This window comes from Miniopterus natalensis, chromosome 4 (assembly GCF_054644295.1).
Source record: "Miniopterus natalensis isolate mMinNat1 chromosome 4, mMinNat1.hap1, whole genome shotgun sequence".
Taxonomy (NCBI): Eukaryota; Metazoa; Chordata; class Mammalia; order Chiroptera; family Miniopteridae; genus Miniopterus; species Miniopterus natalensis.
This window is the reverse complement of record NC_142084.1, coordinates 69,596,953-69,624,570: the sequence shown is the minus strand read 5'-3', so window position 1 is coordinate 69,624,570 and position 27,618 is coordinate 69,596,953. Positions and strand designations below refer to the sequence as shown.

At 51.1% G+C, this 27,618-nt stretch overlaps 1 protein-coding gene across 4 annotated transcripts in view; it reads left to right on the top strand.

Moving 5' to 3' along the window:
* NFIX (nuclear factor I X) overlaps nt 1–27,618 on the top strand; it is a 90,643-nt gene that overhangs the window by 13,866 nt on the left and 49,159 nt on the right. For 3 of the 4 annotated variants that reach the window (XM_087816765.1, XM_087816766.1, XM_087816764.1), the window contains exon 2: nt 13,506–14,037. In XM_087816765.1, the coding sequence (XP_087672891.1) occupies nt 13,506–14,037 (532 nt within the window). Of the gene's footprint in view, nt 1–12,449; nt 12,534–13,505; nt 14,038–27,618 lie in introns of those variants that run through there. The other variant, XM_016218618.2, reaches the window with a different exon arrangement.

Here is a 27,618-nt window from a genome sequence, read left to right as displayed (position 1 = left end):
TGCTGGCGGCGAGACTTGCTTTTTGGTGTGTGTTTGCTGTTGCTTAAATTAATCCTGAGTGACGGCCGCAGTTCCTCTCCACAAAGGGACCATTTAATGCCCTCCCTTCTAGGGTGAAACTTCCATTTGCCCCCCTGAGTCCAGCTTGGCAGCTCAGGCTGGGAGCTACCAGCCCTCCTGGCCTTCCCCTCAGGTGCGCCCAGGGTGTTAGAAGCCAGTTCCCTGTGCATACAGCATGGACCTCAGGAGCCAGTGTGGGTGGGTTTTGAAGGGGTGTGAGCTATCTTAAAATAGAAGCACATTACTGAGCGAAGGTGTGGGGGGCTGTCCTAGGACTCCCTAGATGGCCCCACTGCCCAACCATAGTGCTTTGATGCCCAGCCTGGCTGAAGAAAGTTAGATGGTCCTCCACACCTCCCTTCTCAGCCCCCTTAATGGCCCTGAAGCTTCTCTAGTCCACTGGTGAATCTCGTCGTGTGCCTGTGCAAACCCCAGCAGGGAAGTGCTGCCCATGCCCTGTATGCCAGCCCCTGCATGTGCTCATCGGCAGGTGCCCACTGCCTGTGGGCTCCTTTCACCTCTGGGGTGTTTTTGTTTTGTTTTGTTTTGTTTTTTGTTCATGGCATTTCCCAACCCGCTGCAATTGGCTTATGCCTGGAGGGGGGACACGGGTGGGTGGGGTGTGGGGAAACCTTTTCTGGGCTCACGCAGTGGGAGGACTGTGCTTTCCACCCTGCAGAACATGGGTGTTGACAGTCACGGTCACTTGCACTACCTACCACAGGGTGGGAGGGGACAGCATAGTCCTGACAGCGGGGCTCTGAGGTTCTAGAGGGCCCTTGGCCACCAGTGGGTTCTGCTAAAAGTTGGGAGTGCACAGGAGAAGAGGCAAAAAGGCGGTAAGTGGCGCCTGATGGGGGAAGTGCCTATGGCGCCCCTTTGGTTCGCTCTAGTCCAGCTGCTCCAGGTGTTGATCCAGGAATGAGGATGGCAGAATGAAGTCGCTCTGTAGACTGGGGGAGGGGTGGTCCCCTTCGGACCCTGCATTGCTCAGGCTCCCCTCTTGCCCGCGGTATCAGGGGCCTCACACCTCACGTTGACCCCCAAAAGTGACTCCAGTAGGCATGGCGGGCTGGCCTGGTTCGCGTGGTGGGGTGCTGGCCTTTTGCTGCACTAAAGGCTTCCTCCAGAAGGGGTTCAAATGGAGGCAGGTTTTTTTGGCCACGGGTTCAGTCTCCAGTTGCTTCAGTCCCCAGTCACCCGTGGGCACATTTGCCTCAGTTTCCCTCCTCCTGAGCTCACCCTCATATCCGATGGGATAATGCATGAGAGGGCTTTGGAAATGAAATCGATGTTGATGAGTCCTGTTATTCTCTGGCTGCTCCAGGGTCTTTGGGTTTTAAGTGCCCCAGAATCCGAGGGCAACTTGGGGGCCTCAGTCCAGGAGAGGGTTCCTCCTCCATGGTCCCTCCTCTACACGGCATTGTGCACATCTCCACCTCCAGATATCAGGCCTAGAAGGAGCCTTTCCATTTATCCCCAAGCCGCCTCATTTTGGGGAATAAGGGCGGGGAAATTTACCAGGGGAGATTTTTGTTTGTTTTGAGGGTTGGCTGGGTTTGGGGGCGTTTGGCCTCCATGGAGCACGGGGAAGAAATGTGACTAAGTGGCAGAAAATGCGCTTTCCCTTTCCCTCTCCTCTGCCTTCAGGCCACAGGGGTTGCACAGCTTCCAAGAAACTTAAAAAAAAAATAATTTCCCCCAGATCCCCTCTGGACAACACGGTCTTCCCTCTTAGGGCGGACTTCTTTTGGAGGCGCTAAGGCCTCCCCACCCATTGCTACCAGCCATTTTGCAGCAATTCCCGGGCAGGCCTGGGGAGAGGATGGAAAAGTGGAAAAAGAACGTGTGTTCGCTCAGTGGGCCTGACTTAACCTGTTGGAGGAGGAAGCTAGCGTCCTGCTGATGTCCCCCAAGCCTCCCCCCTCAGCTCAAGCAGCCCCTGGGCTTTCAGAGAAAGCACCCAGGGGCCTCCGAGCCAGCCCCCTAGGAAGCCAGTCATAAACCCGACTTCTCATCACCCGAATTACTTAAATTCGAGTTGGTGGTGTTAGGTCCTTTTCCTTTTCCACGTACAGATGACTCACCCTGCTCTAAATGCGTGGGGGGAGGTGACCCTGAGTATCTGCTGGCCCTGTGCTCTGCACCCTGAACCCAGAGGCAGCCCATCCCAGCGGCAATTCCCCTAACCCCACCAAACTCGCAGACCACATTTAGCTCCTTCCTCCCCCCTTTTATTTAGGGTCATCTTTTCCCTCTTCTTTGAAACAGTATTTAAAATTTTAAAGGAATTTTGTTATTAAAAAAAAAAAAGCGTGAGACAGAGGCTGAATGATGGAAACAGGCTGTTAAAAAAAGAAAGAAAAATACGTGCCCCGGGCACTCCGTGGAGTTGGCGAGCGTTTCCTGCCTCTCTACTGAGCTCTTTCGCTGGTTCCCTGGTAGAGCTGGGCGGGTGGGGCGCCTGGGATCTCCTCCGCCGAAAAGGCACTATAGAATTGTAAGGATTATTATGATTTTAATAAAATTGTGTCTCATTTAGGAGCCTGTTTTTGCGCTGCCTCTCGTCGGAGCCCGGGTTTGCCACGGCAAGGTCTATAATCAGAGAAAAATACCAGCTTTGTTGAGGGTTAGAATATATCATTGGTTAATGTGTGTGGTTTTGTTTTTTTTTTTTAAATAATGCTAAGCATTGGAATAATTAAAGAGTGAGAAATAACTTGTCTTTCCTCTCCCTTCGGCATTGTCTTATTTAAGAGTGGAAAGTGTGCTTTTAGGCAGAACTGGTTAGTTTTAATGCGAGCTTTTTTCTCACCAGCCTTTCCCTCCGCTCCGGTCGGATTCGCAAATCGCCAAACTGGCACAAGCCAGGAAACTTGCGGCCGCGGCCGTTCTTCTCCTGGAGTTGGAGCCTCGCTTTCTTTTTTTACCCTCTTTCAGAGACAACCCTCTCCTCTTCCCTCCCCGCCTCTGGGCCCTGACCCACTGCCTAGTTTGCGCTAGAGCGATTTAAAAAAGAAAGAAAGGAAGAAAGGAGTCGGCTCTGGTACCCCGGTGCCAGCCCAGGGCACGTTTCCCAGGCGGTGGGCTGGTGGGAGAGTCAAACCAGTGGGGGGTGTCCCCATGCCTATTCTGCCCCTCGCCCCCCCAAAGGATCAAGTAATCAAGTGTTTCTAAAGATCACAGGCTCAGAGAGCTCATATTTTTAATTAAGCTGAACAGTTTTTTCTTCCCAGCCCCATATGCAATAAGTAAAGAAAATACAGTCCTCAAGAGCCTCTCCTTGGCGGAGAGGAGAGCTGCCCACTTGAGATGGGTCTGGTGTCCAGCCCCAGGACAGTACCACCACCTGCAGGTCCTAGATTTGGAGCAGGAGAGCAGGGTCCAGGGCCTTTAGTGGGCACGGCCTGGAGAGGTGTGGAAAATAGAGGAAAGAGCTCTTCGTCAGGGTTGCATAGGTTTGCTACAGGCTGGGGGGAAGCTAAAAGGCTAAAAGGGTGCCCTGGACCTTCTCCCAGGTGTGGGGCTTCCATAGTGCTTGGGGAAGACATAGCTGCAAAAAAAACGCGAGAGGGAAAAGTGGGTAAGAAACTGGGGTAGGGCTCATTGCCCCAGTGGCTGTGCAGTGCCTTGGCCTTGCAGAGGGAGTTAGTTATTTGCTTCAGGTGTTTTTAATTAATGTGCTTCTCTTTTATTTTCCTTGTTATTTGGTGCTTAGACGTTTTAGTGAACCTTTGCATTTGTCTTTTTACATAAGCACCCCCCCCCCAAGAGATATTGTGGGAGGTATTTTGCCTTCAGTGCTTTCTCTTTCCTGCTTTTTTAAAATTTTAATTTTAAAATTATAAAGTAAATTTAGTGTCAGTGAAAGTGATGAGGGGAGCCAGCTGGGGCTGGAGCCAGGGAAGGGGGAGACAGATGCCACAGGGCTAGGACTCCCTCCTGGCAGCCCCAGCCCAGGACCCGGTCGTCACTCTCTTGGTCCCCTTCTCACCGCTGCCACCGCCTTCCTCTCCGTGCAAGACGTTTAAGGACTGGGCTGCACGCAGCCTTCCCTGATGGGTTCCCATTCGGGAACCCCTGACTCCGCAGAGCCCTCTTTCTCCCTTGTTGTGCCTGCTTACTCTCCTCCCATTGCTGAGGACCTCTGTTTTTCAGCTTGGTGGCCCCTGTTAGTTCTTCCCCGCTACACCGCCTGCAAATCTGCTAACCCTGCTGCACAGTTGGTTCTCCTGTTGATGGGATCAGAGTTGGGTAGACACAGAGAGAGGCATAAAACCCCTCTGCAGCAGTGAGGAGGCCAGGGGCTTCTTTTTGTTACCCCTTTTTGTGGTCACGAGAGTAGTACACTGTGCTCTATAACACGTGTGTACATAGGTGTTCAAATTTGACACTACTGATGTGGGCAGGAGCTATTTCTAAGGCATACCTATTGTGAGAACTCTATAGCTTAAAAACTCAGAGCCCGCTCAGCGTGCTGAAAATGTTTTATTTCTTAACCTGGGTGAGGTTACACAGGTGTGTTCACTTTGTGAAAATGTATTGTGCGGCAGACTTACAACTGTGCACTCTTCCTTATATGGGCCACACTTCAGTTAAAAAGTTTATTTTTATAAAGGGGGGAGGCCCAGCCTCAAAAGTAAAGGTTGTGTGTTACAAAATAATTATTATTATCATTTAAATAAGAATGTCCTTCGGATTGCTTTGCTCAGGTCTCCCTGCTAAGGGATGGGTGGAAGGGCTTGTAAAAATTAGTGGGCTGATAATAAAGCTCGCAAGCGTATGGCAAACGAGGCTTCCTGACCCATCCACATGTGCCGAGTGCCTGGAGACCGGCTATAGTCCAAGGTCTAGCTGTAGGATTTTAACATCTCAGGACCAAAGGACAAAAAGTGGTAAGGAGGAAATTTCTTGCCAATTACATTTTGCTGTCAACATCTGGAAAGCAAAATTGCAGCTGTTCTCCTGGTCCCCCCCCCTCCATTACCACCTCTTCTTTTTTTCTGCACATTTAAATTTTTTGTACGTGTGCCATCCATACTTCGGTTTTCTGCACTGTTAAAACATTTTCACGGCTCTGCTCAAATCGAGTTGTTGGGTTTGGGCTTTAAAAAATATGTATGTGTCTTATAGTCTGACAGTATAATTTTTGTAGCAATTTATTTGAACAGGCCTGAAATCAATTGATAATCCCCTCCCTTGTCTTTCCCCCCTCTTGGCCTTCCTAACATAGCAGTTCAGGCCAGAAGCTGGGGGAGGACGCTCGCTGCCGCTGCCCTCGCCTCCGCTCCTCCCGGCAGGTACTGACAGCTTCGCCCTCCGCGGCCCTTCTGCGGTGTTTTTGTTTTCCCTTCGCCCCCCAAAAATATTTGAACCAAAAAGCCTCTTTTTTTTTTCCTCCACCCACACAAACTGAAAGGGCTAGTGAACCGTGATTCAACAGAGCGAGGGCGCCTCTTTTCTTCCTTAGCATTAATTAACTCAAGTTCGTTAGGACGTTGGGTCTGTCGCCCACAGTTTTCTCTTGTGTGTGCTGAATCGGGTCATAGAGGGAGACTTCCCGTGCAAACAGTTTGTGTTGGAGCTGGAGGACACAGAGGGGGAGAGAGGGTGAGAAAGAAAGGGAGCAAGGAGCAACGGATTGTGGTGGAGAGGTAGGCACGGTCCTGAGCACCCCGGTGCCAGCCTCCGCAGGGGCTAGACACCAGGGGAATGAGGATTCTCCGGTTTCCTTGGCAATGATCCTGTTAATAAAATAGTTGTGGGAGCAATACATTTCGAGGGATTGGAAAATGTATTCCTTCCAACTTTTAAAATTGTACATTTCGGGGAGGCCATTTACCCAGACAGAGCAAGCCCAGCTCCCTTGAGCCCGGGAGCTGTGAAAACCCCTGGCTGTTCCTATCCTGGCCACCCGGCTCTGACACTGCCCACTGCCACTGCCCACTGCCGTTGCCCATGCCGAAGCAATTGCAAGAGAGAAGCTCTCTCTGGGCCAAGGGCACCGGAGTGTAGACAAGGCGATGGCACGGGGGGGGGGGGGGGGGGGGGGGCTGAGAGAAACTCTCCTTTCTCTCCCAGGCCGCCTCTCCTGTGGCAGGGGGAATAGACCCGGCGAAGCTACGGTGTGTCGGTGTGTCGCAGCAGATCCCGGTATAGTTCTGGCAAGGACCTGGGAAGGTCACAGGAGGAGTCTCAGAGGTTCAGGACTCATGGTGGGGGGAGGGAGAGGAACATCTTCCTTGGATAATCCCCAAGCCTTTTCTGGGGTCGGCAGTTGGCAGCTGGGCCTCCTGGGAGTTTTCAACATTTTGCCTTTTGCTCTGGCCTTCTTTCTTGCCCTGCAGATATTTACACAGTGTGCTGGGCACAGACCTCATCTTCTTGTGCTGGTCTCCCCTTCCTGGGCCTTTGGTCAGTTTTTCAGTTTTCTTTAGAGAAACTTATGAAGCTAGACTGTGGGGTTCTTCCTTCTTCCCCAGCCCTTGGCCACCATGGACTGACTGTTTCCAGGGCAAAGAGGTGGGTGAGGCTTAGGCTCTACACTGCCCTTGCCCCACGCAGCCCTTGGCTGTCATCTGTCCCATGCGTTTTTAGCTCTGTGGAGGTTCCCGTCCCCATGTAGCCACCCCATCCCCCTCAGGAGAGGGCTCTGGCCTTCCCAGCTTTTACTTCTATTTGGTGACACAAGGAAGTTTCAAGCTAAATAATGAATTAAAGACTAGGGTTTTTGTTTCCTATTCCCTGTAGAGGATGAAAGTAAACAATTTCCAGTTGCACTAGAGAGAATAGATTGTTTCCCCCAGTCCCCCTGTTCCTACCCTATTTCATTCAGTGCCAGGAGGGTGAGGGGAGATGTGCCTGGAGTAGGGTAGTGTTTAGAGCCAGAACGAAGCTGCCTGTTGGCCAGATCCCAGACCACGGCTCCCAGTTTGTAGTCAGGAGGAGAAAAGGGGGGGACTGTTTTATAGGAGAGGAGTGTGCAGCTTAGTTCTGAGGCAGCCCCAGTCCTAGACCCAGCACTGGGGTGTGGGGCAAATTCATTCAGATAGCGTGAGGACGCTGGAAAAACTGCGCTGGGGCTGCCTTTCCTGAGCAGAGAAAAACAGGCCCAAGGCAGCCAAAAACCCGCTTTGTCCAAATTCTCGGAGCCTCCTTGCAATGTGCATTTCTGGTTTCCATGCCTGGCTTTTCTAGACTCTTGGATGATTGTACTGTGGCTGAGGAGTCCCTTCCAGCCTGCCCTCCAGAGAGGAGCCCCCCCCCACCCCGCACCTTTAGGGCAAGCAGCCCGGGGCCCCTTCCTTTTTCTGCCTACAGTTTCTCTCTTCATCTCTGTCCTGGAGTCCGAGTCCTGCCACTGCCTTCTTGTGTCCCTTCTGCTGTGGAACAAGATGGGAGAACTCAGAAATACGAAGTCAAAGTCTGCTTTTTTGGTCGGGGCCAAGGCTGAATTATAAAATGCCAAGAATTGGGCAAACTAATCGGGGCTCTATCTGTGGCCTTTTAAAATTTCCTTCGTCCTTTTACACCCAGGCTGCTGATATGTGACATGCAGTAGTAAGATGGATCCTGAAATATCTGGGAGTGTCTATGTAGGCTTTGTCAGTTTTTTGCACTGTGTATAGTTATCCAAATTAGCATGGAGATATATATACATATATATATAATTAGCATGTGTCCAGGGTTTAAAAAAATAAATCTAGGCCTTAAAGCAATCAGGATGTGGATAAATAGGATTTTTTTAAAAAAGATAAAGAGCCCTCCAAACAGTGGTCCTGTCTTTAAAGATATAACTTCTTGTGCTTCTAGAGGTCTCACTCACTATTGGTGGGTATGGGACAGTTAAAAAGCCTATCTCGGACTGGGAAAATTATTTTGTTTCCTCGAAGGCTTTCGAATACTGTATGTGTGAGTGAGGTTCTGTATATATTTTTCTATTTTCCCTTAAATAATCCACAAGGCCTCGTTTGCTTTGTGGAGTTTCAGAAAACCACGTTTCACTTTGGTGAGACAGAAGCAGTCATTTTCCTCAGCTAGGTTTCCCCCTCGCCCGGAGCCCTTGTCTTTTCTCCTTGCTTATTCCCCTCCGTCTAGTCCTCTCTCTGCAGTTCTGGGCCCAGCTTCAATTTCTCTCAGCTTGGTTTCCTTCTCTTTCTCCCTCTCTCTAGTCCTCTTTTTCGCTGGTACATTTCTCCTAGTGATGGCTGAAACCAGCACGGGTATTTTAGAAATGTTTCAGTGAAAACTGTTGCTGTGGTTTTTTTTAAAACCAAATTCTATATACTCAACAATAACAAGAGAGGTCTTTCTCTCACAAAGGCAGAAAAATTGCTTTCCGCAAACCAAAGCCCATGTGAGTTTTAAAAATCTTTTCTCTGGCTTCTCAATTTTTCTTTTAAATGGGGAACATACCCCCAAATATCCCTGCTTTTACTTTATATTTTCCCCTTGCCATCTTTAATTTTCTTTTTCGCTCACTACTCTCACCAGCATCACCGGCTTCCTTTCCCCTCGGTTTTTGGTTGTTTTTCTCTCATTCCATTCCCCCTTCCCCTCGCCTCTTCCAAGGCCTGGCTGTCCCCTCGCTCCCTCCATCCCCTGAACCCTGGAACTCCTGGAGAAGCCTTGAATCATCTGAGGGTTTTTTTGTCTTGGCTCCGGTCAGGGTACTGAGAGTCTGAGCTCCAGAGCAGGGTGGAAGGGGGCCGCAGGAGGGAAGTAGGGAAGGAGTCTGGGTCTGGGACAGGTAATCTTCCAAGGGGAGCCTCCACTCTTTTAACAAAAGGGGGACAGTCCCCTTTTGTCTGGCGCTACTGAGGGGCGTGTCCAGAGCCCAAAGCAGCCACCAGTGGCATGTAGGAGAGGGGGGCTGCAGAGGGGGTGCCAAGTGTTTCTAATGGAAGCTGAGTGAGGTTCTTCTCTGTGTGTGCCCACAGGAGAGAGAGGGAGACCTTCTGCCCTCCCTCCCCAAGCATTCGGAATACCCTGGCTGCTCTTCCACACTAGGGGAACAGGGTGAGGGAAGAGCACTGCCTGGGAATCCTCTCTGCCCACCTTCAAGGTTAAGGCCACTGGCAGAAAGACAATTGACGATTGTTCTCCCTCCGTGTTACTTCCCTGGGAAGGGCCTGTTGCTCCTCCTGTTAAGGGAGCATTGAGGGGGCACAGTGGGCTTTGTGTGGGTCCCTGAGGCTCCATTGAGACACTCCACTGGCCCTCCTGAGCCACTTCTTTGTCCAATTTCTCCATCAACCTTTGACCCCTCCCTCATCCAGGAGTGAATTATTGATCTCCTCCTGTCTCCCTAACTTCTGTGTGGATACTTCCATCTGCCATTTCCCCACCACCTACCCATTTGTACCACCAGATTCAGAATCAGCCATGTTCAGCGTGTCTCTTCCACTCGGTGCTGTGGTCTGTGAGACTGAACGTGCCAGAATTCTCCAGGAGGCTCACTTGGCCATTTTCTGTTTAGTGTCTAATATTTAGTGTAAATCAAAATGCCAGAAAACACCTCTGTGCCAAACATAAACTCACTTGTAGTTTCTACCATCTCATCTCAACTTTAGAAAGTAAGATTGCTTCTCTCAAGGTAGGGAGTATCTTATGTCACTCGGCTAACATCTCTGGCTAATTGGACCAAAGCTGGTTATTAACATGACGTTAATTATTGAATGCCAACCTAAGAGGCCTGTTCCCAATGACACCTGCCTCCTGCTCTCTCACCTCTTACTGTCAGTCAGGGTCAGCCACCGCCAGAGCTCCTGTCACACTCAGGGCCCAGACTGGGGTCGTAGGTGCTGGGCGGCACCTTTCCCATTGTCAGGGTTCAGCGCCAGTCTAGGGGCTGCACGTTTATTTTGCCACACCCCCAGCGCCCGTCTGGGAACCTTTCCACAGAGCATAAAGGCCACTGAGCACAGGGTTTCAGATGGGGGAGAAAGGGGCACGAGTGAGCAGTGACCTTTTTTTCCGTTGCCAGCTGATGGCTGAGCCTCACCTTGGGAGAGGGCAGCTCTAGGAATGGTTTAGAGCAGGGTCAGTTGCTCCCTCTCTGTGTTCTGGTTGTCTGCTCTTTCTTTAATAACTGTCTCCTCCTTATTGCTTTTCAATGGCCTAAGGCAAGGGTGCTCTGTAGCCCCTCCCAGAGAGAACCCGGTGGGGAGGCACTGGGTCTCAGACTCCCTCCCGAATTCTGACCTTCATGCCTGGAAGGAAAGCCGAGGAACTGGAGCTCCCCATTGGCCTCTTTGTGACTCGATTTCCCCAAGTTTGTCTCACTTTTCCTGATGGAGCCCTTTCCTTACTATTCTTGTTTCCTTTTTTAGTCCTCTCCCTGTCATGTAGGTTTCTTATTTTATGCTCTTGCACCTTGCTGTATATGATTGGGGCCCTTTATTATGAACTGAATTGGGGGACAGGTGAGTGTTCCCCTCCTCCAACCAAGAAACACTAAGCATGGGTCAAGTGGAGGGGACCGAGCTGGAAAAGCAAAGAATTAAGCATCTGGGTGGTGGGGGAGGCATCAGTAGGACTTAGGGACTGTGTTGGGAAGTAGTGTCCATCTTCCTGCCTTTGTCACTTCTCTGGGGTTGGCTGTTGTGTTTGTGGCTGCATGAAGTGCTTGTCAGCGGAGTGCTGTGACAGGAGGCTATTTTCATAAACTGTTGCAGTTTCTCCAGCCGAGCTGCATTGCGTTGGCATCCCTTGTCACCGTTAATGGAGCTTGCATGGCTGGGTGTGGGCCCAGGGAGGCAGACGAGCTCGCTGGGGCCTGGGGAGGGAGGCTGCAAGGTGCTGGGGGCCATAGGGTGCTGCCTGGTCTGGGAGTGCCCCTGAGAGCAGCAGCCCCAGGACATAGGGGTGGCCCCGGTGGCCGCACCCTGGGCGCCAGGTCCCTGCCCTGGAAGTGCTGCTGGCATCAACACTTTCCGAGCTCTCTTTCTTTCCTTTCTATTCATAGCACCGTTCATGTGTATGGCCAGGGAGGAAAACTTCCACTCGCCCCTGGGCTCTCCATAAAAAAAGAAATAGAACCAGAAAAAGAGAGAGTATGCGGGTCGAGAGAAAGAGACTGAAACCAAAACATAGAGAGAAGGCGCAGCTGCTTTCCCCAAGGCCTTCTGGGGCTCCCGCCCGCCTGCCCGCCAGCCTGCCCAGAGTCAAGCCTTTATTTATTTATTTTTCTGGCTTAAAAAAAAAGAAAAAAATTCCGAGTCTTCCTTGATCCTAGCCCCCCCAACCCCACTCCACCCCCTCCACATTTGCTGGGTGGCCGCTGCCAAATGGACCCGAGTGGGAGCCTGGAATGAAAAATTCATAACTGCTGGACTTTGCTTGTTCATTAGACGTGAACTTGTCGATTGGGCAAATTGTTTTTGGTCTCCAACTGCCGGGGGCTCTCCCCACCCTCCCAGCTTGCTCGGTTCCCTCCTCCCCTTGGACGCAGCCATTGGCTGCTGGAGGATGTCTCATTGCCAAATAGGTGGATCCTTCTCTCTCTCTCCCTCTCCCTCTCCCTCTTCCTCCTCCCCCCATTTTACTGGCTTTGGCAAGAGCAAATGGATGGGGATTGAGCATGAAAGGGGAGAGAGAGAGGGAGTTTGAGAGAGAAAGAGAAAAGAAGCAGAAAAAAAATCCAAAACCCAACCAACACACACACACACACACACACACACACACACACACACACACACAGCCCCATCCCATCTCCATCCTCCCGTGTTCTTTCCTTCTTTCTCTCTCTTCTTCCCTCCCTCCCTCACTCCCTCTCTCTTTGCCAGCGTCTGCCAGCGACAGTCTGCAGCCGGTCCGAACTCGTCCCCTTCCCCGGGAATCTGCGAGCTCCCCCTTTGCCTGCGATCAGGCTCAGAGGCGGAGGGAGGCAGCTCCAAGTTTACACCCTGTGCGGCTGCCAAAGCCGAAAGCCTTTTTCTTCAGCTGCCGCTTTTCCCTCTCCTGGTTTTTGTTTTTGTTTTGTTTGCACGGGGGTGGGGTAGGGTGTGTTATGGGTTGGGGGGGTGTTGGGAGGTAGGTTTTGATTTTTAAATTTTGCATATTTTTCTTTTTTTTTCTTTTTTTTAAACTGGAAGGGGATGCACAAGGGGTGAAATTGAAAAAAATTTTTTTTGTTGGCTTTTGTTTACCTGCTGTGTGTGGCAACCGGCTCGCTCCCTCTCTCTGCTTGCTATCCCTGACCTTTCTTTCTTTTTGCTCCTTTTCAAAAAAAAATATTAATTTTCCCCTTCTGTGCAATGGAGCATGGGGGGGGGAGGGGGAAGGGTTTGAGAATCCACCCAAGCCCGGCCCCTATTCCCCAGAACACCAATAATAACCCCCTTTAAAACATTTACCTTCCTCCCCTGCTCCTCCTCCTCCCCCCTCCCCCCACCCGCCCCCAACTCACAACTCTGTTGAGTCCAGAAGCTCAGAATCAGGCGTTGGGCTTTGCCGGGTGCTTCAGATCAATGGTAATTATTTAATTTTTTCCAGTTTTATTTTTGTAAACAGAAACCAATTATTATTTAAACTTCAAACAAGCAAACAAGAAAAAAAAAAAAGAAAAACCCCAAAAGCGAGAGCCCGGCCCTCTGTCACCTGACTGAGTGGGAAAGAGGGTGAAGGGGTCAGTAGGGACAGGGCGCAGGACGCCCCACGTAGCTTTTAACCCTGATGTGGCCGAGACAACCACCTTATTTGTGTTAACAAGAAGTGTTTTGTTCCTTATTACTGTGATTAACATTAGTATCGGTGTCGATAACAAAGCTGGAATCACATATTTAGGATTTAGATCTGATTTTAAAAAATGCTGGGGTGGATGTTCCAATTGGAGCAGGAGAAATGAGAATGAAAACAGGCTGGGGAGGGGGAAGCCAAATCTGTTTCCTGACTCGCTCGCTAGTGGATGTCATGTTCTCTCTTCTTGGGGGTGGCCAAAAACCGACTGGTGTTGGGGTGCGAGGCGGCACCCACATGCCCCGCGTGTGCGTCCACGGGCGTCCGTGCAGACCGGACACCTCGTCGGGGCGAGCTGACACGAGTTCGAGGCTGCGATAGAATATGGAGATGTCATGGGCGCGACAGAGCCTGGCGGGGATACCAGCAGCGTGTGTGTGTGGACCGCAACGTTGTCTGTGCGCGCGTGTGTGTGAGTGAGTGAGGGAGAGAGAGAGAGAATAGGTGTGTGCTCAGGCACCCGGTGCCTCTGTCTGCCTGCTGAGGCTGAGATGGGAACAAGCGGCTGGCTGGGCTGGCGGTGCCTTCAGACCACACTTTCGTAGAACAATCGCAAGAGGAAATTGTCGTGGGTGGGAGGAGGAGGAGAAGGGGATTTCTTCTGTGTCCCCTTCTAACGCTTTTCTCCTTTTCTCTTTCCCCCTCGCCCCGTTTCCCCCTCCTCCCGTCCTCCCTCGCCCCGCATGCTCCCGGCTTGCCGCCTGCAGGATGAGTTCCACCCGTTCATCGAGGCGCTGCTGCCTCACGTCCGCGCCTTCTCCTACACCTGGTTCAACCTGCAGGCGCGGAAGCGCAAGTACTTCAAGAAGCACGAGAAACGGATGTCGAAGGACGAAGAGCGAGCTGTGAAGGACGAGCTGCTGGGTGAGAAGCCCGAGATCAAGCAGAAGTGGGCATCCCGGCTGCTGGCCAAGCTGCGCAAAGACATCCGGCCCGAGTTTCGAGAGGACTTTGTGCTGACCATCACAGGCAAGAAGCCCCCCTGCTGCGTGCTCTCCAATCCCGACCAGAAGGGCAAGATCCGGCGGATTGACTGCCTGCGCCAGGCCGACAAGGTGTGGCGGCTGGACCTGGTCATGGTGATTTTGTTTAAGGGGATCCCCCTGGAAAGTACTGATGGGGAGCGGCTCTACAAGTCGCCCCAGTGCTCGAACCCCGGCCTGTGCGTCCAGCCACATCACATTGGAGTCACAATCAAAGAACTGGATCTTTATCTGGCTTACTTTGTCCACACTCCGGGTAGGTCACTCTCAGTCCCCCCACCTCCATTTTATTTTACTTGCTGGCATTTATCCTGTTTATTGTTCCTCTTCTGTCCAAATGATACACCTAATGGACCTACCCAGGGCACCTGTCCTGCAGAGGCCTGCAGCACGTTCGATGTTCACTTTTTCCTTCTTCTGTTTCCCTCCACCCTCTCTATTTTTCCCTCCTTGGCTCCCTTGCCATGTTCCCGATTTTTGTGCATCTCCGTCTTTGGAGGACTCATCTTACCCAAGACATTGCAGGTCTTAGGACTGGGGCCATGATGTCCCAGAATTACCCACCACGGTGAGAGTTTGTGATGAACACCACCACCACCAAAAAAACCAAAAACCCATTCAGTGCTCTGATTTAAAATGAGTTAGAAGAAGTATTGGGGGGCAGGTGCTGGCTTCCTTGTCACTTTCCCTCAAGTTCTGGGGAAAAGCCGGATTTGGCACAAGCGGGGTAGATAGCAGTTCGGTGCAGAGAGGGGCGTGTAAAACCTCCGGATATGAGGCAGAATGAATAGGAAAGAGGAGAGAAGGCAGAGGCGGGCAGATTCTGGGGCCCAGATGCCCAGGCAGGAGCTGTTTGGGCTGGGGTTTGGCTGTTGGAGAGTAAGAAAGTCATTTGATTTCATAGAGAGTGAAAAGGAGCGTGAGATTTCTTATGCCCTTCCCCTTCACCCCGTTTCTTTTCGGCTGAAGTGTCCAGACCCCAGGATGGATACCCACAGACCCCGCACTTCTGCTGGGGGGCAGAGAGGCTCTGGGGCACAGGCATGTCACGGAGCACGGAAGAGGTCTTAAAAAAACAGTCAAAAAACTAAAATTTCCTTTTCTTTTTGTGTTCCAAGTAGTTCCAGTTCTCTTTGCTTTTCCAATTTTACTCTGCATTTTGGGTCAGGGTTGTTCAATTTTCCTTCTCTGTTCCCTTTTTTCCTCCCTACCCTTTCCCTTTTTATAATTTCTTTCCGCTTTTGTTTTCTTACAAATTGAAACAGAGATGGCTGGTTAATTTTTAGCCTCCACTCAGCTACGCCCAATTTACTGCCGCCTTTGAAACCTAAATGGGCGGCACTCTGTGATTAAGCAAGGCAGAAGTGTGTTTACATTATGCCCAACCAACTTGTAATGAGAGGGCTACCAAACCTTTCTCTCTGTGTGTGTGTGTGTGTGTGTGTTTCTTTCCACCATTCCAGTATTTTTTCTCCTTGTTTTCCTTCTTTCTCTCTTTATGCGAATGTAAGAGAATGTGGCTTAACTTCAACTCTAGTGAATGTTCTTTCCTCGCGCGTGCGTGTGTGTGTGTGTGTGTGTGTGTGTGTGTATGTCTGTCTTCCTTCGTGTTCATTCACAAAAAAGAAAAGCAACTCACTTTTCTGCTGTGGTCACCCCCTTGCCTGTTTGGGAAGTTGGGAGGAGTGGTATGACTTAATCCAGAAGTGAAATTTTGGGGAGCTTTCAGCATTGTGTCAGGAGTATAACCTCGACTGAGAGTTTCTGTGTTGGAGAACTCTGGGCAGGAAAAGGTGGCATTTGAGTCCTCTCTTCTTACTCATTTTCTCTTATTCTGAGAGGTGGCTTTGGTAGTTGGTCGGAGGCAGTGACCCCCCTTCACTCTACCTCCCTCTGTGGATCTTTCTAGGCCTGTACCTGCCCCTGTGTGACTATCACGAACCCTCATGAAGAATGGCCAACTGCCAGTCTTCTCCCTTGTTCGTCTTTTTTCTTTCTGTAAAAGAGACTAAAGAAAATTTTAAAAGTTACCCCCTCGTTCTCTGTCTATACAGCAAGTCAGAGGGGGGCGGGTGTGTGCCTAATGATCTTGGAGGTGGCTTGGGGAAGGCTTGGAGCCTCGAGCTTGGGTCTGTCAGGTAACTCCTCAAGACAAGATTCAGTACCTTTTGGTTTTAGAAATAGGGCCTCTAAGACAGAAATCAATATTCATCTTCTTCCTGAGCTCGTTTCCTCCTACCCCGCTCTCTACATGGGTCCCTGGAGCTGAGCTTTTTTCCTGGCCTCTTTTATTTTAGGCCAGATTCTTGACTGCTGCCACCAGGGGTAGGGCTGAGGTAGGATGAAGTTTATGTGAAGAAAGGACTGTTTCCTGGTCAACCTCCTTCCTCCTGAAGTGACCAGGCAGATGTCAGGAGAAGAGAGGCACCCCCACCCGCCCCCAGCTGTAATGAGGTCATTAGCCCAGGAATATGAGTGAATTCACGCTGCCCCATTGCAGGCAGCCATGGCCAGTTCTGTCCTGGCTGAGTTCTTTGACAAAAGCTGAATGGAGAACTGAGGATTTTTTAAAATAATTTGTCTATAATTCAGGTCTCTGAACTCCAGAGAATTTCAATGAAGGTTTTTCTTGCTGGAATTGATTTAATTCAAGTATGTCTTAGAAAGAGTGGGGGTGAGTAGGTGCGGCATGGGCCACCATTGGGCCTTGGGTAGGTGGTCTCAGGATGGTATGAAGCAGACATGACTTCTCCAAGTCACCCCAGTTTCCTAGTCACCCCAGAAAATGTCTTCTGGCTGAGCCCCCACATGGCATCAGTGTGACAGCACAGCCTTCTCCATGCTCACACCCGCAGGTGTGCTCCTTCCTCCCAGTATAAGCTGAGGGAACTGGCGGGGTGGCAAGGGCTCGGACAAGAATTACTTTGGACTCTAAAAGAAGTGTTTTCTTTCCTTAAAACTGGGCTGAAGAACCTGATCTGGGCTGAGCTGATGGTGCCGGGTTTGATGACAAGCCAACTTGACATGGTGGAAAGCGTGGGGGGAGGGGGCGGCTTCTCCTCTAGGCGCCATTGTCATTGTGGCTTTCTTGAGCCCTTGTTCTGCCTTGCACGAAGCTTCAAGAGATGGCATGGCCCTAGCCAGTTTTGCTCAGTGGTTAGAGTGTCTGCCTACGGACTGAAGGGCCCAGGGTTTGATCCCGGCCAAGGGCACGTACCTTGTACCTCGGTTGCAGGCACGATCCCCGGCCCTGGTTGGGGCGCCTGCGGAGGCAAGCAACCGATGTGTCTCTCTCACATCAATGTTTCTCTCTCTCTCCCTTCCACCCTCTCTGATAAGAAATGGAAAAATATATATCTTCGGGCGAGGATTAAAAAAGAGAGAGAGAGATGGCATGCTTGAGAGGGAATAAAGGATGAAAGTGTGATGTTGGGAGCTCTGCTCCTGGAATATGGGGTCCAGAAGGTTGTGAGCGTGTTGTGGCCTTCCTTCTGGGAAGGAATCTTGCCGTTTGCCTACCCCATTTAGGAGGGGAGGTTGAGGCAGAGCAGGGTCAGAGAGCACTGCCATGGGGGGGAGGAGGTGGTGCATTTCTGGGACATCCTTCAATCTAAAGGGAGTGTCCCAGGGTAGGTGGCTGGAGGTGGAGATGAGTGTGGGGCCAGGAGGCCTCTGCTTGTGTGAGGAAGGATGGCTGAGCTGGTCTGGAAGGGCTGATAGACTATTTCCAAAGCTTCTTCAGGGCTCTGAAGGTGACCCGACATTTCAGACTTTTCCTAATCTAGGCCCTAACCCAGGAAAGAAAAACAACCTGAAGGTAATAAAATGCTTTACTAAATAGAAATGCCAGCTTCTCCCTATAAGATCCTTCCAACAGGCTTGCAGTGGAGGCCCACGAAGTCCAGGTATTCCGGTGGTGGCTCCTTTATATCAGCTTTTTCATCACGGAGAAATTCACTCGTAGAAGGAGCCCATATCACCAGTGCCAACAGTTGTCGACTTATGACCAGTCTCTATTTATTCATACCCCCCACTGCCCACCCACGCTGGATTTTTAGAAGAAAATCGAGGCAGCATCGCTTTTCATCTGTAAATATTTCTGTACGTATCTCTAAAGATAAGGATTCTTGAAAAAATGTAACCACAATACCACTATCACACCTAAAAATAATCAACAATTTCTTTAGAGTGGTCAGATAGTCAGTGTTCACTTTCCCCTAATTATCTCCTAATTTTGTCTGTCTGGATCAGGATCCGAATCAGGTCTGTGCATTGCAATGGGTTGATCCGGCTTTCGAGGCTCAGTCTCTAGGTTAGTCTCCTCCTCTTCGCCCTCCTTTTTCTTGGTTTCTTTGCTAGTAGTTTTTGGGTTGTTGTTAAAGGACACAAACAGGTTGCTTGTCCTGTAGGGTTTCCCCATCTAGGCTCTGCCTGCTCTGATACGCTGGGTCAGTCAGTGTGCTCCTGTGAAAGGAGATTCTGCCTCCCCCCTCACCTCTAGGACTTACCTGTGGGAGGAAACGGATTAGCACCTGAGGATTTGTCTAAGCAGTGCTCCCCCAAGCCTTTGCTGGACACCTAGCCCGTCTGGTGGCACTAGTGTAAATTCATGGGAAGGGCCACAGGAGTACCAGCTGCCCTCTGGTGGGTGGGGGAGCTAACCCCAGCCGTGGCCACTGTGCCACCTCACCCACTGCCTTTTTTCAAGGCCCAGAAATGCCACTGGTCGGCGTCTTTGAGGCAGCGCCATCTGGTGCCAGGGCCAGCAAAGAATGCAGGGCCCAGGAATCAGATTCATAAAGTGAGCAAGATATATGAAGTATCTTTTTTTTTTTTAGTCTTCACCTGAGGATCTTTTTTCCATTGACTTTTAGAGGAATGGAAGGGAGAGAGAGAAAGAAAGCGTGATAGAGAGAAATATCGATGTGAAATATCGATGTGAGAGAACCACATCGATTGGTTGCCTCCTACTCGACCCCTGACTGGGGCTTGGATCGAACCTGCAACCCAGGTACATACCCTTGACTGGGAATTGAAACACGAGACCTGGTGCACGGACCGACACTCTAACCACTGAGCCACACCAGTCAGGGCTAAATGGAGTATCTTTTAACCCCTTAGAACATCCTGGAAGAGATGTCTCTATTGTTCAGCTTTGGTTGTAAAATTCTTCTGCTCATCTAACTCTGAGGAGGCAACATAGCAGGCAAACAGTGGATTACTGCTACAATTACTGTTATGATGTCATGAGCCCAAGGCTGTCTTCCTCTTACCTTTACCTATAAGTCTTATTTCTCTGTCTTAAGGGACAACTCAGGTGTAACATGGCAGCCTTTCAAATGCTTAAGGCAGCTCTCAGGGTTCCTTTCTACCTTGATCCTCAGGAAACTGTTCCTTTTCCAGACTAAACTTGCCATTCTCTCATGCCTCCTGCATTTGACACAGTTTATTGCACACTTGCCTTTTTGGTCACCTGGAGGCCGTCTTAAACTGGAGCATTCTGTATTGAATAAAATGCAGGAGCGATCAGATCCTATGGTAGCTGCTGCAAGATTTGGAGGGCTTTCCAACTCCATAATTTGTGGGGCCCAGTGTAAAATGAAAATATGGGGCTCCTAGTTCAAAATGATTAGGAATTGCAATGCAACAGCAGAGCATTACACCAAGCATGGGGCCTGTGCAACTGCCCAGGTCACACACCTGTGAAGGTCCCCTCCCTTTGTCCATTGCATGTCCACCATCCAACCAGTCAGAGGTTCCTGCTGGCTGCGATGCACACGGGGGCTTGGTGGAGTGCTCACTCTGCTGGCTGAGTTGAAAGCTGTAGCTCAAGGAAGAAAAGAACCACCGTTGTCTGAACTTGAGCTGGCAGTATGGGCCATAAATAAGCCGGAGGGGACCTGTGAGCCTGAGCGTGGTGACCAGCTATGCTCTATCACCCACCCAAAGGAAAAGGGGCCACTCTGCAGCAGGAGGGCTGGGGTCCAGACTCGCAGAAGGACTTCCTAAGGATTTGATTTACATTTTGGCACTGTCAATGGATGGTTGAATTTCCTTTATTCATGAAATACGCACTTGGTGAACCTTCTGTGAGCAGGTCCCTTCTAAGAATGAGAGACTCATGCGTGTGGCCGGCAGGATTTGGGTGAAGGCCTCGTGATGACTTCTAGGAGACGCTATCCTGCAGGCATGACAGTGTACTGATTGATGCTGGAGGGTAGCGAAGACAGGCAGAGCTTCATAGAGCTTCATCGGGGCAGCTCCCAGTGGACTGTGAAGAGGGAGGCAGGGCGCATCTGGGGAAGAACCTGGGGTGCCGAGGAAGGGTGGGCCAGAAGGGCAGAGGGCTGTGCCATGGTCTCCCTCTGTTCTGGTGCCCCACAGCAGCTGCGAAGAGAGGCACAGCCCAACATCCCCCTTTCTGCCCAGGGAAGGTGGCTCTCTCTCCACCTCTTTTTCTCTTTGCCCCATCAGTCCCACCACCCCCGTCTCAGGAGCTGCCACGCTTCAGTTATTTTATCCTTCAGTGTCCGATTCAAAAGTCCTTTCAAAGGCCCCAGCCGTGTCAGCGCAGTGCTCGCACAAAAGGCCTCTTTGATTTCTTGTTTGTTTTCATTTGCCAATGGAGGGGGAGGGGGCAGGAGAGAAAGAGCTTCTGGGTTTTAAAATTTTTATTTGGGTTGCTTCATTCTCAGAGGGGTCAGCCCCCTGGAACTCCTTTCTGAGTTGGGGGCTCGGAGGCAAGGGGCACCCTTCTGGGGAGAGGGCTGGAGTGGGAAGTGAGGGCTACCCCGGTCCGCTCAAGGAGGAGGTGCATGTGGGGGCAGTTAGGATATAGTCATTGATTCACCTTCATTCGTTCTGTGCCGGGCCCGAGGGTGGGAAGGGTCAGGTTGGAGTCCCGCCGCTTGGGTAGGGAAAGATCTGAAGTGCCTGGCACCAAGGGAAATTCCCCTAGCAGAGGCCTGGTGACAGCTATAGGATTTGAGTAGTCCTCAACCTCAACTTTGTCATTTTCTCTTTATCGTTCCAGATTCTGTCCTTTCCCTCTTGTTTGGATGGAAAGGGGGCAGGTGTCCTTCTAGCATGCACACTCCTCTGAAATCCATAGCACCTTGAAATACAGGCTGGGGCTCCCCACTTTCCATCAGGAAATGAAGTGGAGGAGTGAAAGATCTAGCCAGCGGCCGGGTGTCCTGCCGCACGGTGCCCACAGGCCTGGGACCAGCCTCTGTCCTCCCCGTCTCAATCTCTCACCCTGTGCCTCCTGTCTCTCCATGATGACCAGTTTGTGGAACACTTCAGCGTGGGTATCTCTCCCAAAGGACCCAGCTGATGGCTTGTGGAGGACTTTGAGGGCAGGCCAGTGTGCCAAGCCCCTGACAAACAGGGAGCTAAGGCAGAAAGGAAGCCGAAGGCCACCCCTGCCTGTGGTTTGGGACTAGAAACACCCAGACCAGTGCCTGTCAGGTGCACACTTTAAGCACATGTGGATGTGTCCTGACATACCAGTAAGAAGGGTGTCGTGCCCGCGTGGAGGCCTGATTGCAGGGGCTTGGGAAGAGAGTGCTGCAGAGCGAGGCTTGGGCAGGTGGTCACGGGCGTCAACAACAGGGAAGTGTGCCCACTGGGTGAGGGGGGCTCCGCAGGGCCTGGTTGGCAGACGGGAGGAGGAGGCTGGGGGGGCTGAGAGATAGATAAATATAGCTGATGGCATTTCTGATGATAGGTTTTTCTTGGCACCCAGGGCACCGTGGAAAATAGCACGACAAGCGCCTGGCCCCCGTCGCCATTTTAAGCACGTTTGAGCCGAAGGGTTGTTGGCATACAGGAGGGTCCCAGCAGGCGGAGGGAGGTTTGGCTGGACGGGGCTTCACCACCCTGGGTGCCTGGGTGCCTTACTTTGTCCATATGGATATCTAATATCTGATTTTCTGGCCCTCTGGGGATTTTTACTTTAATGTTTTGGGGTTGCCCTTTGTGAGCCTATCTCTCAAGTGACTTGTCCCCCACACTAGCCACCATGGCCTGTCTATTGGTGGGAGGGTATTTTAGTTTCACTTTTGATGTCTTAATGATGACCTGGCATGCCATTGCCCCAGGGTCAGGGCCATCGTTGATGTTATTTGGGGACATTCGATAACTGAAGAGGCACCCATTTGTCCAGGCTCCCAACAACTCTTTGTCCCGAGGAGGGGGCACACCCTTGGTCTCCGTCTCCTGGTTTAATTCTAGTTTTTCATCGAAGGCCCAGTATGACGGAGGCTCTGTCTGAGCCCCGTCTGTGTGTGACCCACCCAGATTCTCACACCGATTCTAGTTTGAAACCCGTGCTCCCAGCTGTGTTGTGCATGCTCAGGTGGCACACACAGGGGTCTCTTGTCTGTAGTGAAGAGTTAGTGAACCAGACCTGGGGGACCTGGGAGGGTCCCTGGAAGATGATCTGCTTGAACCACACCTTGAAAGATGGGAAGAATTAGCTGGTTTTTGTTAGCTGGCTGAGCCACTTCAGCTTGCCGGGAGCTGGGTCCGTCCTCGCAATGGTTGAGTGATATAGGCAAGGCAGGTCTTACTGTCCCCACTGTACAGAGAAGGGAACCCAAGTACACAGATGTCAAGGCACTCAGGTCATACCAGGAGTTTCTGGCAGAAGGACTCCCAAGTTCCAGGTCACTGAGCACCTTGGCTTTCCTCCATGGGCCTTGCCGCTTTTGAACTTCACTGAGATTGCTGGCCATGGTGGAGTCTCAAAGGAGAAAGCCTTAAAGCTGTGCAGGTCCCCATGGCCTCCGTTGCTCTCTAGGAGCTGTGATGGAGGGGCTGAGCCCAGTCTGGGCTTAGCTAGCTCAAGGGCTCCCCCAGCTGGCTGAGCAGTTGGGGTAGAGACAGGGAGGGCACCTGGCGTTGTCTTGATAGTGGCCTCCCTCCCCAGCACCAGCCCCTGCCTCCCACTTGAGAGGCAGCATAATACCATAGACAGGGCATGTGGGCTGAAAGCCCACCCTGCTTCACCCAGCTCAGCTTCTTGGTCACCTCCCTGGAGCATGGGAGAGGGCAGATAGAGTGTGCGGGAAGTCCCGGCATGGGGCCAGGTGGGCTCAGCTGGATCCTGGGATCCTTGATCCTTGCTCTGTCACCCCCTTTTCCTGGGAGTCTGCTTGGAATTGTGGTTTGAAATAAAAATGCATGTAATTATCCTAATTAACCAGCTGATCGATGGAAGTTTTTCAGTAATCTGTTCTTCATTGCTGAATATTCTCCACATAGGACTCTCAACCTTACCCCTTTCTTAAAGTTTGCAAACTTTGAGGCTGCGTGCGTAAAAACTCTCCAAATGGAGAGGCTAGCGCATGGCTAGAGATTTTCCCGTTTCTGTGGCTAGTAAGACAAGGACTTAACCTCTTCACCATTGATAGCAGCTCCCATAGAGCAGAGTTTCCCAATCATGGCACTGTTAACTTAGGGGACAGATCATTGTGTCATGGGGACTGTCCAGTGCATTGCAGGATGCCTAACAACATCTCTGGTCTTGACCCATGAGATGCCAGTTGCAACCGTCCACTCCAGGTGTGACAACCAAAATATCTCCAGATATTTTCAAATGTCCCTAGCGATAGAATTGCCCCAGCTGAGAACCTCTGGCCTGGAAGAAACAGAGGGATCCAGGCAGAATGTTGCCCATGTTCACCTCTTGCCTCTACTCCAGTTTAAGACCTCATTTACCGTTTTTCACATGGCGACCGAACCTCTGAGCCCCGGCTGTTCCCTTGAATGTCCTGTACTGTTTTCTCCTTTCTGGATGGCAGGACCCTGGGCTGAAGCCTCTGGGGGCTCCTCTTCCACGTCGGGAATCATGAGCTGCCTCGGGTCTTCTGTTGAACATCCCTCCTGATGTCTCGCATCGTGGTCTTTGTGTGCCAGGGCTGCGGATCTGGGGACTGGAACAGGGAACTGCTCCTCAGCCGACTCAGGCCTGTTTGTCGAGGCAGTGACCTTATCAAGCTTATCCCAGACCCCAAAGAGCAGCAGGTATTTGTTTCTGCATGGGATGCAGAGACCAGAAGTGTCGCCTGAGCCTCAGCACTTCTCTTTTTAAATGATGTATTTTTTTAAATTGCTGTAGTAAAACACACTCTTTGTAAAAAATTCAAACAATAGAGAAATGTAAGAGACAGGCAGACTCCCCAAACCACGCTCTAGCACCGGAGAGAAACTTACTTCCCTAATCTGTGTAAGTTCTTCTAATACTTTTCATCAATTCGTATATCAAATGACTTAAATATAAAGATAATCTATTTTAAGAGCAGATGGCATATTTGGGCTTATTGAATTGGCTCCATCCAGTGCCACTGTGGTCTTAACTTTTCCTCTGCCCATTCCACCTGTGTCCCCATTACCCCAGGTGCAGAGTCAGTGTTCCTATCCTCTTTTCCCCTGAGGTGACAGTTTCTGATGTTTCTTCCTGGGAGCAGGGTGACCAGGAGAGCGTGTGTTGGTGTCTGAGTGGCAAGGTTCCTGCTCTGGGGCATTCCTGCTGGCAGTGTAATGGTGTTCCTCGGACAGTGGAAGTCAGGTCTCAAGCCTCAGCCCATGCTGAGACCCCACCAAAAGCCTGGCCACCAAGGCGTGGGGGTGGGGAAGTGTTGAGAGAAGAAGGGGCCGCTGAGAAGTGGCCTGCTTGGCTTCACTAGGCTTGACCCTGGCCCCTCACCCTGGAGCCAGTTTCCCAGCTATTTCCGTAGGGCCGATGCTCCACCAACTGGCCTGGTGTCCTAAGGCTTTTCTAGATCCTACAGGTTCCTTCCAGGGGAGGTTGCTGCTTGTTTCCTTTTTAAAATGAGAGTGAAGTGTCCCTCAGCCTCCCAGGATTTATCCCATCATAATTCTTTGTGTCGGGCTTAAAGATATGGCAGAGAGAAGAGTGTTCTCTGTAGGCCAGGGGCAGGGACAAGACAGGGAGAAGGAATCTGGAGAGAGCTTTGCAGCTGGATGTGCTAGTCTAGGGGAGGCTACAGATGACAGGCGGGAGTAGGGTGACACCTGGTGACTCTTCTTGACTGGGTGCAGAGAGTGTGCAGAGAGTTCAGGAGATCCATGGAGGCAGCCTGCAGGAGGCTGAGTGCAGCACTTGGGGAGTGTGTCCTTATTATGCCTGCAGATTATATCCCCATTAGTGCATAATTATTATATAATGGGCATTATTGCATAATAGCAGTTATATAACACGTGGCCCAGATTACGGGAGAGGGGGGTGTAATAACTGTATATCCTCTGGCTATGAATAGCCACCAGCCCTACATTGAATCTGTGGTCACACCAGAGCCACCTTATAAATACCCAGCGCTGGGCTATAAATTTCTGAGTGGTGATGTAGGCAGGCAGGGTACCTAGTTAGGGGGCAGTAGGAGGGACCTGCAGCCTCACCCAGCCACATGACGACATTGTTTCCATAGTAACAAGAATGCTCCCTGGGGGACCAAGTGAAGAGAGTCCTTTAAAGGGATGAGGCAAATGGATAGAAAGCTTGGGTGGGAGGTGCTGAGCCTGGGACTGAGTGGGGTAGGGTGCCCTGGGCTGAAGTAGAGAGTGCCATCTACTCTCAGGTGTTCAACTAGAGTCAGGGCGAGAAATTCCATTTCCTTTCATCTCTTCTTTAAAATGTCTCAGATCCCCTCCCCATGTGTTGTAGGTCATATGAGACTCGGCCCTGTGTCAGGGAGAACAGGGGAGCCAAATGGTCTCTCTGCCCTTTCCTCTTCCAGGTGGCCCTCTCCGTGGCTCTGGGACCACTTGCCAAAGGGGAATTGAACGTGAGCAAACCAAAGCTCTGCACCCCAGTCATGTCCTTCCCAGGGTGGGGCCACTTCCCCTACCAGAGGTTTTAGGCCAGTTTCGGCCTTAGTAATATAAGAAATATGTGAGCAATTTGGCGAGCGCCTGAGAGAGCCTCGTGGAAGCCATGGCGCTGGGAAATGGCACCCGGGGAGGAGACAAGGATATTTTGGCCACAGAAGAGCTACGGGGTGGGGTGTAATTTTTGTCAGTGTCTGAGAGGTAGTTTCATATAGGGTGATAAAGCTACTCTTCTCATCCCTGAGGGTAGAGGAGGAAATGAGGTTTGTTGGCAGGTGAAGTTAGTTGGAACGGAGCGGGGGTGGGTGAGCAACTCATCCCATTTTGTCCGGGAGTTTCCTGGTTTCAGTACTGAAAGTCTCTCATCCCGGGAACCCCTCTGTCTCCTGCAAACCGTTGGTCACCCTAGAACAGAGGTTTTCAGACGGGAGCTATTTTCCCCGTTTGGCAATGTCTGACACTTTTGGTTGTCACAACCCGGGGAGGTGCCATTGGCATCTGGTGAGTCGAGGTCAATGCACAAGACAGTCCCTTCACAAGGAATCATCTGACCCCAAACGTCACTGGTGGTGAGTCTGAAAAATTCTGCCTTGACGAGACGTCTTGTGTCTCCTCAAGACGGCCATGCCCCACCCCTGCTAGCAGAGTGGTCTCCTGGCCTCCTCTCTGAATTTCTCATGGCTCTTTTTTCTGTGCTTTGATTGGTTACATGTAGGGTTCTGGGGCTGAGGGACCTTTTCTAGGGAATCAAGGGGCTTCTGGGAGGGTCTTCCTCCATCTCAAAGCTCAGACTTTAAATCTAAAACAGTGCTGAGCATAAGGCCTGCCAGGCAGAGCGGCACTGGTGTGGATTTTTGCCTGTTATCTTAAAAAAAATGATAATGGAAAAATCATTTAACAGCGATATTCCTTGTTGCCTACCACATAGTTTCCAAGAGACAAGACCTGCCTGTTTTCCCCACCTTTCAGGCCAGCTCTTCCTGCGTAGTGAGCAGGCCACTTAGGCCACTTTGGCCACCGGGCCCATGGGGGCCTGTGAATGTACCAGTCCACAAAAGCCCATTTCCCAGACCCAGCAACTAGGGGAGGACTCTGCCACCAACAGACTTCACAAATGGTACAGATGAAGGAGCTGAATCCTATTCTAGCAAGTGGAGTTCACAGGCATCTGGATTATAAGCTATCTAATGTCATTTATAGTAGATTACATTGTGCATGGCATACATGAAATAGAATTGCAGGCCTATAGCAAACACTTTCTGACTTACCTGTGTTTCATGTCTGTTTAGTTTATTATATGGCTGCAGTTTGGTTGGCACTCTCTGGACCTAACACATGCATAGTGTGGCCAACTGGGTCACCGTTTTTGTTGCCTGGGACAGGGCTGCAGACAATGGCCAAGATGGCGGTGCGATGGTCTGGTCTGCACTGGGTAGCTGGCCAGAGCAGGAGTATCAGCTGGGCCTCAGGCTGCCCCTTGTGTGTGTCAAGCCCGACTTTTGAGTTTGGACTTGGGATCCACACAGCTAATGAGCACGGATGGGGAGGCAGGCCCACGGGTCTGCAGGCCAGGCCCTGCTGCTGCGCCAAGGGGAATTCAGTGGGGAGCAGTGCTGGCTTCGAGTACAAAGGCCACTGCTCCAACGAAGTAGTAATCCTCAGGGGATTGCCAACCCGAGAGAGAGGGCCAAATGAGAGGCCCCTGCCCTGAGGACGAGCCAGATTTCTCTCACTTATTTATGGTGTTGTGGTTTATAAAGTGGGCCCAGCACACAGATCTCTGGGCATAGTTTCAAAAACATGCATTTCTTTTAAATTAAACAATGCGCGTGCGCAAGCTAACACACACACACACACACACACACACACACACGTCTGTTCAAGCTGTGCTGCTGCCCAGGAGTGTTCCCAGCCACGTGGGACAATAACTGAGGATGATGGTCCTGAAGCCACCGTCTAATATTAGATTTTGTAACTCAGAGAT